Source organism: Zeus faber (genome assembly GCF_960531495.2).
Source record: "Zeus faber genome assembly, chromosome: 10".
In the NCBI taxonomy this organism is placed as follows: domain Eukaryota; kingdom Metazoa; phylum Chordata; class Actinopteri; order Zeiformes; family Zeidae; genus Zeus; species Zeus faber.
This window is the reverse complement of record NC_137199.1, coordinates 33,165,333-33,176,292: the sequence shown is the minus strand read 5'-3', so window position 1 is coordinate 33,176,292 and position 10,960 is coordinate 33,165,333. Positions and strand designations below refer to the sequence as shown.

At 49.3% G+C, this 10,960-nt stretch overlaps 1 protein-coding gene across 1 annotated transcript in view; it reads right to left on the bottom strand.

Moving 5' to 3' along the window:
* fat4 (FAT atypical cadherin 4) overlaps positions 1 to 5,161 on the bottom strand; it is an 81,167-nt gene extending 76,006 nt beyond the window's left edge. The window contains exon 1 of the mRNA XM_080008089.1: positions 1 to 5,161. This exon is cut by the window's left edge and continues 98 nt beyond it. Within this exon, the coding sequence (XP_079864215.1) occupies positions 1 to 4,993 (4,993 nt within the window). The 5' untranslated portion in view covers positions 4,994 to 5,161.
* Between the last annotated feature and the right edge of the window lie 5,799 nt (positions 5,162 to 10,960).

Sequence of the window (10,960 nt, the reverse complement as noted above, 5' to 3'; positions counted from 1 at the left end):
CGGTCTGAATGACTCCGGTGTGGCGGCCGATGGTGAACAGGCGTCCCACTGTCTTCGTTCCATTGCGTATTGCCACAATGAAAAACTCCACTTTGGTCCCAGATCCTCGGGGAGATGCGTCCAGGGAGATGACGTTAGTGCCCGGCGGTTGCCCCTCTTTCAGGATGGTGATGTATTTGGGCTGGGAGAAGACAGGACCGTCGCCCCCCTGGAGGATGATGGTCAGCTCGGTTCTGGAGGTCTTGCGGTCGGTGCCGTGGTCAGTGGCCGATACCGTGAGGGTGTATGTGAGCCTGGACGGAACCAGCTGGGAGGCCAGGCGGATGTCCCCGCTGTACCGGTCCATGATGAACGTGTCCGAGTCCCCTTTCATCAGCTCATACTCCACCTCGCCATTTGATCCTTCGTCGGGGTCAAAGGCCACCACCGTCGTGAGAATGGAACCCACAACTATGTTGGGCTCAGCGACGAGAGCGTTTTGTGAGATAAAAGTAGGCACGTTATCGTTCTGGTCAGTGACCCATATTGTGACGTTCTTCAGGGCAAAGCGACGGAACTCCATTGGCACAGCCTGGTCGGTAGCTTTCACTGTCAATTCAAACAGATTAGAGAACTCCCTGTCTATCTCCTTGTTGGTGTATATGAGCCCAGTGCTAGGGTCGATGCTGAAGTGGGCCCCTCTGGGAGTCTGCTGAACAATGGAGTATTCCAGCAGCCCATTGATGTCTGCGTCTGTGTCATGAGCTGTGATTGTCATGACTGAAGCTGAGATGGGAAGGTTTTCAGGGATGGATTTAAATATGTCACCAGGTGTAAAAATTGGAATGTTATCGTTAAAATCTCTGACATGGATGACCACGGGAATTGAGGAAGAGCGTGGTGGTCTGCCGTCATCTTTTGCGGTGATGTTTAGTTTGTAGAACGACTGAGTTTCAAAGTCCAGCTTTTTCACTAGAAAGATGCTGCCAGTGTTGGGGCTGATACTGAAAGTGCCGTGGTTGTTTGTGGCTGTGATGCTGTAAGTGATGTCTGCATTCTGACCAGAATCTGCGTCAGTGGCGGTAACAGAGGCCACCAGCTCCCCAATCCTCATGTTCTCTAGCACATCCACAGACAGAGAGAATTTAGGGAAGGAGGGGGAGTTGTCATTCTCATCCAGAATGCTAATACTAAGCATGCAGGAGGAGGACAGGGGCACAGTTCCTGCATCAACAGCGATTATTTTCAGAGAGTAGGAGGATGTGGATTCATAGTCCAGCTTTCCAACTAGAGTAACCTGCCCGGAGCTGTTGTCAATCACAAACTGGCCTTCCTCGTTTCCCTCAGTTATGTGGTAATGGACCAGTCCGTTTTTACTCTCATCCACATCGGAGGCTGAGACCCGCAGCAGTTGGGTCATATTCTGGGCTGACTCTGAAATGGAGGCCTGGTAAATGTCTTTGGTAAACTTGGGTGGGTTGTCGTTTATGTCTCGGATGTAAACCTGCACTTTTGCCTGGTCTCTGAGGGGCTTGGGGAGACCCTGGTCTGATGAGATGACCGTGAAGCTGAACACTGCGGCGCCTCTTTGTCTCATAAGTGACTCCCGGTCCAACTGCAGAGTGCTGGTCAACTCCCCTGTGATGGCGTTCAGCTCAAAGTTTGACTGCGGAGTCTCAAATGTATATCTGACCTCACTGTTTGGGCCAAAGTCTTTGTCCTCGGCGTAAACCTGCCCTACCAGTGACCCCCGCTTCTGCTCCTCCTCAAAGTGGAACACATAATTAGTACTGTTAAAAAGTGGACGGTTGTCATTAACGTCATCTAGAATAACGCTGACGTTGACACTGGCACTCAGAGGCTCCACGGCCCTGTCTTTAGCCACCAGCACCAAGTTATATCTGTCCTGTATCTCTCTATCCAGCTCAGCTTTTATGTAGAGCTGTCCATCTGGAAAAATACCAAAGACATCACCTGTGTTGCCACCAACAATATCGTACATGATCTCGCCGTTCAGCCCTGAGTCTTTGTCTGTGGCCTCCACTTTAAAAAAGCGGCTGTTGACAGGTTCGGCCTCCAGGATAATTATCTCATACGAGAGCTGGTCGAACGCAGGAGAATTATCGTTAACGTCGTACACGCTGACAGTGAGAATGAGGCTGGAGGTGCGCTGGGGAACCCCCGTGTCTGACGCTATCACCTCCACCTCGTAGGAGCTGGTGGTGACCTCCAGTGGCCCAGTCAGAGTGATGAGTCCATGCTTTTCGTGGATTTGAAACAGGCCTTTTGGGTTCTGCTTTAAGCTGTACGCCACCACTCCATTGGTGCCCTCATCTGGGTCTGAAGCTTTGGCCTGGAAAATGGCATGTCCAGTGCTCCAGTTTTCAACAGCACTGACATGCTCCACAGCGTGGATGAAAGAAGGGGCATTGTCATTTAAGTCCTTTACAGTGATGTTAACCAGCGCCTCTCCTGTGACCTCCCCACCTCTGGCTACAACCTTGAGCTGATAAAAGCCCTGCTCCTCTCTGTCTATCTGGCTGGACGCTGTAATCTGCCCTGCGCTGTTTACAGAAAAAAGGCCCCTCTGGTCCCCTGATGTGATCAGATAAGTAATGTTTGTGTTCAGATCTACAGTTGTGGCAGACACCGTCCCTATAACTGTTCCAACACCCACATTCTCAAACATCACAAAGCTATAGACTTTGTGACTGAAGGTGGGGGGGTTGTCCTGCGTGTCTATGACAGTGACAGTCACAATGGCCTGGGTGTGAGATCTCAGGCCTCCGCCATCTGCAGCTGTGACCTGAAGTTGGTAGGCGGTTTTCTCCTCCCTGTCCAGGGGCACTATAGTGGCAACTCTGCCAGTGTTACTATTAATGTGGAATTTGGACGTGTCCCCGGCCGTGATTATATACTTGACTGTGCCATTCTTACCTAAATCGGGGTCTGTGGCTGAAACTGTGGTTACATAAGATCCAGAGGGTTCGTTCTCTTTCACATTGGCAAAGTACTGCACGGGGTAAAAAACTGGCCTATTATCATTTATATCCATCAGTATGATGTTGACTTTGCCAACAGAGTGAAGAGGCGGCCTGCCTGAGTCAGCTGCCTGTATATACAGTAAGTAGGACGTCTGCTCCTCCCGGTCCAGCTCCTCTGCTGTGCTTAATCGGCCCGACATGGCATCCAGACGAAACAGCTCCTGCACGCCGGCTGGAGTTTCAGCATCGAATGTGAAGCGCACGGTCCCATTGGCGCCGAGGTCATCATCCGAGGCGGACAGCAGTACCAGCTCAGTGCCGGCTGGACAGTGCTCCACCAAGGACGAATGGTACGTGCTCTGTGTGAAGGTGGGCACCTGGTCGTTCACATCGGTAATGTTGACGACCAGCTTCGTGTACGAGATTTTGGGCTGCAGCCCCTGGTCTTTGGCACTAATGTTGAGTACAATTTCAGACACTATTTCCCTATCCAGCAAAGCGGCGCTGGTAACCAGACCACTGTTTTCACTGATGGAGAACCAGCCCAAAGCGTTTCCAGACACCAGCGAGTAGCGCAGGTTGGCATTCTGCCCAGAGTCCCCATCTGTTGCCGAGACTCCTTTAATGTAGCTGCCTTTAGGAATGTCTTCGCTGATATCCACTCTGTACAGCGCTTCCTGGAATATGGGTGGGTGGTCATTGATATCATTCACAAAAATAACCAGGCTGGCAAAAGAGGACCTGGCCGAGGGCTTGCCATTGTCTGACACAGACACGGTGAGGTTGTACGAGGAAATACGCTCCCTGTCTAAAACACTGGCCACTTTGATCAGACTCAGATTGGGGACGGGGGATGTGTGGACTTCAAAGTGCCCCTGCTCATTCCCTCCTAAGATAGAGACTGAGATGTTTCCATTAGCTGTGGGGGAGTCTGAATCCGAGACAGTGAGTAAAGCCACTACAGTGCCTATCTGGGCATTTTCATCAACAGAGGCAAATTTTGAAGTAGTGGGAAAATACCGAAACTTCACGACGGGGTCGTTATCATTCACGTCCAGAAGTTTGATGGTGGCCTCGGTCCTGCCTAGCAGAGACGGCACGCCACTGTCCGTCGCATGAACTGTCAATAAGTATTCTTTTTTACTCTCATAATCCAGAGCCTCTTTTATTATAATGGTACCTGCTTTGGGGTCGACTTGAAAAGGTGTCCCATCATCCAGAAAGTACCGTATGTCAGCGTTGACTCCCTCATCCAGGTCTGAAGCTGTGATCTGCAGGACACTTGAACCCACCGCAGCATCCTCATACACACTGCTCTGATACTGCTTCCTGTCAAACACAGGGGGGTTGTCGTTGATGTCCTGAATGGTGACGTTCACCTGCAAGTAACCAAACTTTTTGGGCTCTCCTTTGTCCTCCACCTCTACCAGGAGCTGGTAGAAGGGGATGACCTCCCTGTCCAGGCCTCCTGCGGACACCAGGTGCAGGAACGCCCCCTCTCCGCTGGGGTTCACTGTGATGTCCAGGCGGAACCTCCTCTCCTGGTTGCCGCTCACTATCCTGTAGGTGGTGTGGTCCACCCCGTTGCTCCCGATGTCCGAGTCCGTGGCGGTGTCCAGGATCACCTGCCGGCCGCTGCTGGCGTCCTCCTTAAAGGACACGACGATGGACTGATCCGGGAACACCGGGGAGTTGTCGTTTATGTCCAGCACCAGGATGCGCACCTCGGTGGGGTAGGTGGGCTGGCTGGACAGCACCACCACATTGACCACGTCGCTCTGCAGAACCTCCCGGTCGATCACCGTGGAGGTGGAGATCACCCCCGTGGAGCTGTTGATGGAAAACAGCTTGTGGCTCTCACTGAAGCGGTAGGAGAATGAGGCTCTGGTCTCTATGGTCCCCACGTAGGTCCCCACCGGCTGCTCCTCAAACACCTGGAACTCCTGCCGAGCCTGGCCGGACGCAGAGCACCGGGTCAGGGTCCACAAGAGCAGGAGGAGCGTCTGGAAGCCCGGACCTGAGAGAGCCATGGTCCCCAGAAACCAGCCCCCTCCTCAGACCAGTCCAGTGGTCAGTCCAGCAGCATCTTATGGAGCTCAGCAGAAGGTCCAGGCTGGAGGTTTGCTCCTTCAAAATCCTTCAAAGTTCCTTAAAGTTCTTTAAAAGTCCTTCAAAGTGCTGTAAAGTCCTGTAAAGTATCCCAGAAGTGCTCAGTCCAGCTCCTGGGAGATGGAGAAGTTCTGAGGTGGGTTAGAGGAGTTTCACCCCAGAAAGAAAGGAAGAAAAAAAGTCTCTCACTCCACCAGGGAATAAATCCAGAAAAGTTCCAGGTCCAGAACCTCCAGTCCCACCGTGCCCTTAATGGTTCTACTGGTTGTGGTGGTTCTACTGGTACTGGTGGTTCTACTGGTTTCCCTGGAGCTGGAACCAGGTCTCGGTGTGAGTAGCGGTGCGGCTCCAGTCCCACTAAGTCAGAACAAAGCTCGGAGAGAACTCGCTCCCTCCCAGCTCCGATCCCATTGGCTGACAGGGGCCCAGGCTCCCCCCCCTCAACGATTCATGAGATCCCATTGGCTGGCAGAAGATCGGCCCGCCCCTTAGCCCTCCCACATGTCAATCAAACAGGAGCCTAACGGGACAGGTAGTACTGCAAACTACTACTAAAGTAATTATACAAGGATAAGTGAAATATTTATAAACACTAAATACTTATTTAGTGTTAGTTTTCATTATTGTTAATACTAACAAGAGTTAATACAACTACTACCAGTAATAATTATACTAAATAAAAGTATACTAAATACTAACAACTCTTATAGCGATCATAATAGTTGATACTATAATAATAATACTTACTTAATCATTCTAATTCTTATTGATCATATATGAAAAACTATGAGAGAGGACAAAATGCTGCAAAACACCAAAAGAAGACTTGATTTACAAACTTGTTTTTTACTTTTTTTTTTTTGCAACTATTGCTTTTCTATTTCATATTGTTTGACGTCACTGATTGATGACCTCATCATGCATGATGAGTTCATTGTTATTTAAAAGTTGTAATTCTGCTTAAATTTGTCATTTCAGCCTCATTGCTCCAAACACTTTATCATAGTGTTAAGTTATAAAAATCACAACAACACATATGAAGCCTGAGCCTCTGCTGAAGATACTGTGGGTGAGCAGCGACACCGAGTGGTCAGACGGTAGAATGACATCCAGGAGAATAAAAGTTGGAATGCGCCTTTAAAGAGCCAACGTCAACCTGCTTCACAGTTTGGTTTTAATATTTCATTCATATTTCATTCATATTTCATTCATATTTCATTCATATTTCATTCATATTTCATTCATATTAGTGGAAAAAGCAGAAGAAAAATAAGAACGAGAAAGTGGAGCAGAGCCAGCTCCACCTCTCCTCCACCAGCTCCACCTCCTCTTAAGCAGCTCCACCTCTCCTCCACCAGCTCCACTTCCGCTCCACCTTCTCTCTACCAGCTCCACCTCCCTCTCCACCAGTACCACCTCCCACCTCCACCAGCTCCACCGTCTCTACACCAGCTCCACCTCCTCTAAACCAGCTCCACCTCCTCTCCACCAGTACCCCTTCCTCTCCAGCAGTTCCACCTTCTCTCTACCAGCTACCCCATCTCTCCACCAGCTCCACCTCCTCTTCACCAGCTCCACCTCCTCTCCACCAGTACCCCTTCCTCTCCACCAGTTCCACCTTCTCTCTACCGGCTCCCCCATCTCTCCACCAGCTCCACCTCCTCTTCACCAGCTCCACCTCCTCTCCATCAGTACCACTTCCTCTCCTCCAGCTCCACCTCCTCTCCACCAGCTCCACCTTCTCTCCACCTCCCACCTCCACCAGTACCACCTCCCACCTCCACCAGCTTCACCTCCTCTCCACCAGCTCTACCTCCTCTACACCAGCTCCACCTCATCTTCACCAGTACCACTTCCTCTCCACCAGCTCCATTTTCTCCCTACCAGCTCCACCTTCTCTCCACCAGGTCCACCTGCTCTTCACCAGCTCCACCTCTTCTTCATCAGTACCACCTTCTCTCAGCCAGCTCAACCTTATTAACATAAGCTCCACCTTCTTTCTACCAGCTCCACCTTATTTACACAAGCTCCACCTTCTTTCTACCAGCTCCACCTTCTCTCCGACAGCTCCGACTCCTCTAAACCAGCTCCACCTCCTCACCACCAGTACCACCTCCTCTACACCAGCTCCACCCCCTCTACACCAGTACCACCTCTTCTCCACCAGTACCACCTCCTCTCTACCACTACCAGCTCCCACCTCCACCACTACCAGCTCCCACCTCCACCAGTACCAGCTCCCACCTCCACCAGTACCACCTCCTCTGCACCACTACCAGCTCCCACCTCCACCAGTGCCACCTCCTTGTAAATAATCAATCCACTGCACTGCAAACAGGACTGATGATCAATCCACACGATCAGATGAAGCTTCACAGGGTTTTCCTCATCAAATGGACGGTTTTTAGTCGAACTTGATGCTGATGATGATGATGATGATGATGATGATGATGATGATGATGATGAATATACGAGGACTGAAATATTGAAGTTATTGATTGGAAAAACGTGAGAATTGAGTTTTCTGTCTCATGGCAAACCCTGCAAATGCTTACAAATCACATTTCAATAGAATAATCATAACGATCATATCTGTTCATTTTGAGGAAACATTAGAAAACACTGAAGAATGAGATGCAGCAGAAGCCGATGGTGTCTGGGAAATATGCAAAATACAGCAAAATATGAAATCCTTTAACATGTAAGTGTGTGTGGTGGATGGGGTCTGTGGCAGATACACCACCCAAGTGGCGTGTTCAGGGACCTCCGGCACAGAGACACAGACGACCAGGGTTGACGTTCCAGGGGTGGAACAAGGCAGGAGCTGGTGGAGCTGGTGGAGCAGGTGGCGACAGGGCTCCCTCCTGACTCCCAACCAAGCGGCACAGGTTGGGCTGCTTAAGCCGTCCCCTCCACCACATTCTGGGTTTATGTTCTTTCTCGTTCTTTTCTGGAGATTGTGTGAACTTGGAATTTGGGAAAAAGTCCTTGTTCATAAAGATGCAATAAGAAAATAATACCTACAGGTGGCGCTGTTGTTTCACTGCTTCACAGACCAACGTGCACATGGTTGGAAGATAAACTGTGGAACAATAACAGAGATAGATGGAGCTCTGGGTTCAGGTCAGTCCTGAGTGTTCTGGGTACGACCGTGTCCAGGAGGAGCTTCAAACTGAAGAGGTTAGGTTTTCTACATCTTTACTCTCTTTTTCCCTGTAAATGCTCACACCCTTCACCAAAAACGTCCCACAACGAGTAGATCTGCTCCCCTGGACCTTCTGCTCACATAACCCCAAGAGGTCAGATCAGATCTGTTTCCTGTGGTCAGTCTCAAATGTTTTGCCATCGCATCCATTTGTTGTGGGCTTAAAATGCTCTTCATTTTTAATGTTCATTTACTCATTGACCTCTCTGCGCTGTAAACTCACATGACGACCCGGAATGGGGTCCCGCTCCACATGTTGGAAGCTACTGTTGCCTTTTGCTGCAGCCCATTTGAAGCCATTGAAGTAATTACAAATTGACCCTTTATTGAAAGATGTTTTCAAACCGTCACCATTCACACCCGCTGCAAACTGCTCCGCGTGCACGTCTGATCATATTTCAAGATAACAACACGTGGGAAGATTACACGACAGAATCCTTTTCTCCCTTTGAAAAGAAGGAGAAACTATAAACCTGCAGAGAAAGCGCGGAGCTCCAGCCCACGGATCCATTTCACACTGAGAAGGAAGACGCACCCGTGTTTTATGGCTTCCAGACCTCAGCGCCGCTTCCAGAAACACCCCGAGGTGCTGGGACTCATTCCACCTGCTCCATTGTTGGGTCTTCAGCCCGGTGTCAGGGAGCCCTGGGACTCCAAGTCTCCAGACTGAGGACATGAGCTGCTTAGGGATGGAATAATTCAAAGAAGCATCTCGTTGGAAAGCCTCAATGGATAACAGCGCGTTGAATGTTCATCTGGTTGTTGCCATGCGTAACGCTGTCCTACATGTTGTCCCATAGATTAGTTTCCTCTTTGCAGATGAATTGTTTTGGCTCCGGATGAACAGAGGTGTTGCTGCAGCTCCAACACATGGAATTATTTAATCAAGTAGAAAGTGGATGTAGGAGGTAGGAGATGCTAACTGGAGATGTGAAGGGAAACGGGGGTTATCTGCCGCGCTAATGGCAGCTCAGCTCTTTGATGATTTGGAATAATTTCAAATACTTTTAGAGTTTACGCTAAAATGAATCCCAAGTGTGTTTGTGAAAGCCAGAAGTCATTAAACTCATCTGGATCCCAGAAACTACACCAGGGTCAATGTGTTCAAACAGGATCAAGAACATAACCACACTATTTTGCTTTCTGTAGATAAATATAGATATAGTGTGTATATTTATATTTCCCATCATGGATTGTGCAGCACTCCTGCTTGTGTAACTTTCATTGGCCGCGATATCAATGTTCCACAAATGATGAGTTTTCTTTCAGGACAAATATGTCGCCGCTTGCAGCTCTGCGGTGCCGTAAATTACAACCTGATGAAAACCAAACCTCTTCTGGGAACCAGGGCATCGCTCCTGCACATTAAGTGCATTAAACAATATCTGTAAAATGCACTCTGCAGTTCTATTATTACCAAGATGGATTTTGTGACTTTCAAGGCAGAAAATAATAGCTTTGATAATGTAATGTCCAGCCATGCGAGAGCAATGCCCCCGGGCAGCATTTTAATGACTGGATGTGCCATAAAACAGAGGAGGCGTCTTGATTTGTGTCCCTCTGTGCAGCGATCACATATCACACGGTGTCAGGAGAAAGAAGAGGGACCGCAGATGGATCCCTGGGGCACACCGTGCGGGGCCCTAACACACTAAGCATATCTGGAGTTCCACAAGTATCAGATGCAAGCGCCCGGGGGGACACATTCTTCTCCAGTCATGAAGAGGGACATTCAGTCCTGCAGCCTCCCTGAAACACCACCCGAATCAGAATCAAATCAATCCGCAATTAGCAGGCAACGTGGTGTTTCCTGGTGTTGTAATCTTTGAAAGTGGTCTTCGAGTTGGAAAGTGGGACCTGGAAGTTGGCGTTGGCTCGACTGGGGTCAGAGATATTCTGTCATTTCCGACCTGGAGTTAATCCGCACCGCGGGCCCTGCGGTGGGGGGTTTCCACTCCCTTACATCTTCCTCATCAAGTCTGTAATTAAACAGGGGCCCTTTGTCAATGTGCGTTCTTGTCTATACTTGTGTTCTTGTCTGTACTTGTGTTCTTATATGTACTTGTCTGTACTTGTGTTCTTGTCTGTACTTGTGTTCTTATATGTACTTGTCTGTACTTGTGTTCTTGTCTGTACTTGTGTTCTTGTCTGTACTTGTCTGTACTTGTGTACTTGTGTACTTCTGAAACGTCATCAGTCGCAGCCCAAGTACTGTTCCAATTCAAAGTACGCATCAAGCCAAGTCCAGTTCAAATGCCAGGATGTGGACTTGCTCCGCCCATTTGATGGAGGATGCATGGATGGTGACTTGTGTGGACTTGGGACAGACAAGTATCCCACAATGCATTTGGTGGAATGACCGTCCTGCGTCCTCCCGTCCCCGGGAGTCTATACTCCCCAGTCCAACTTGACAAGTCTCAACTACCAAGTCCACAAGTCCGGACTTGGCGTACTTGGTATTGAGAAATGACCAGGCTCTCCCCGGGAGACAGAGGAGGTTCTGGGTAACAAAAATTCTCGTTTGTAAGCCTTGATTTGCTGTTTCAGGTTGTGTATATCGGCATAGTGACAAACCTCCAGGCATGCCCGGTTTTACAATTTAATGTTTGCAAAGTTCATCTATGCCTCTACCGAGAGCTAAACCCAGTCAAACTGCATGTTTATGCAGCTGTAAGATCCTGAT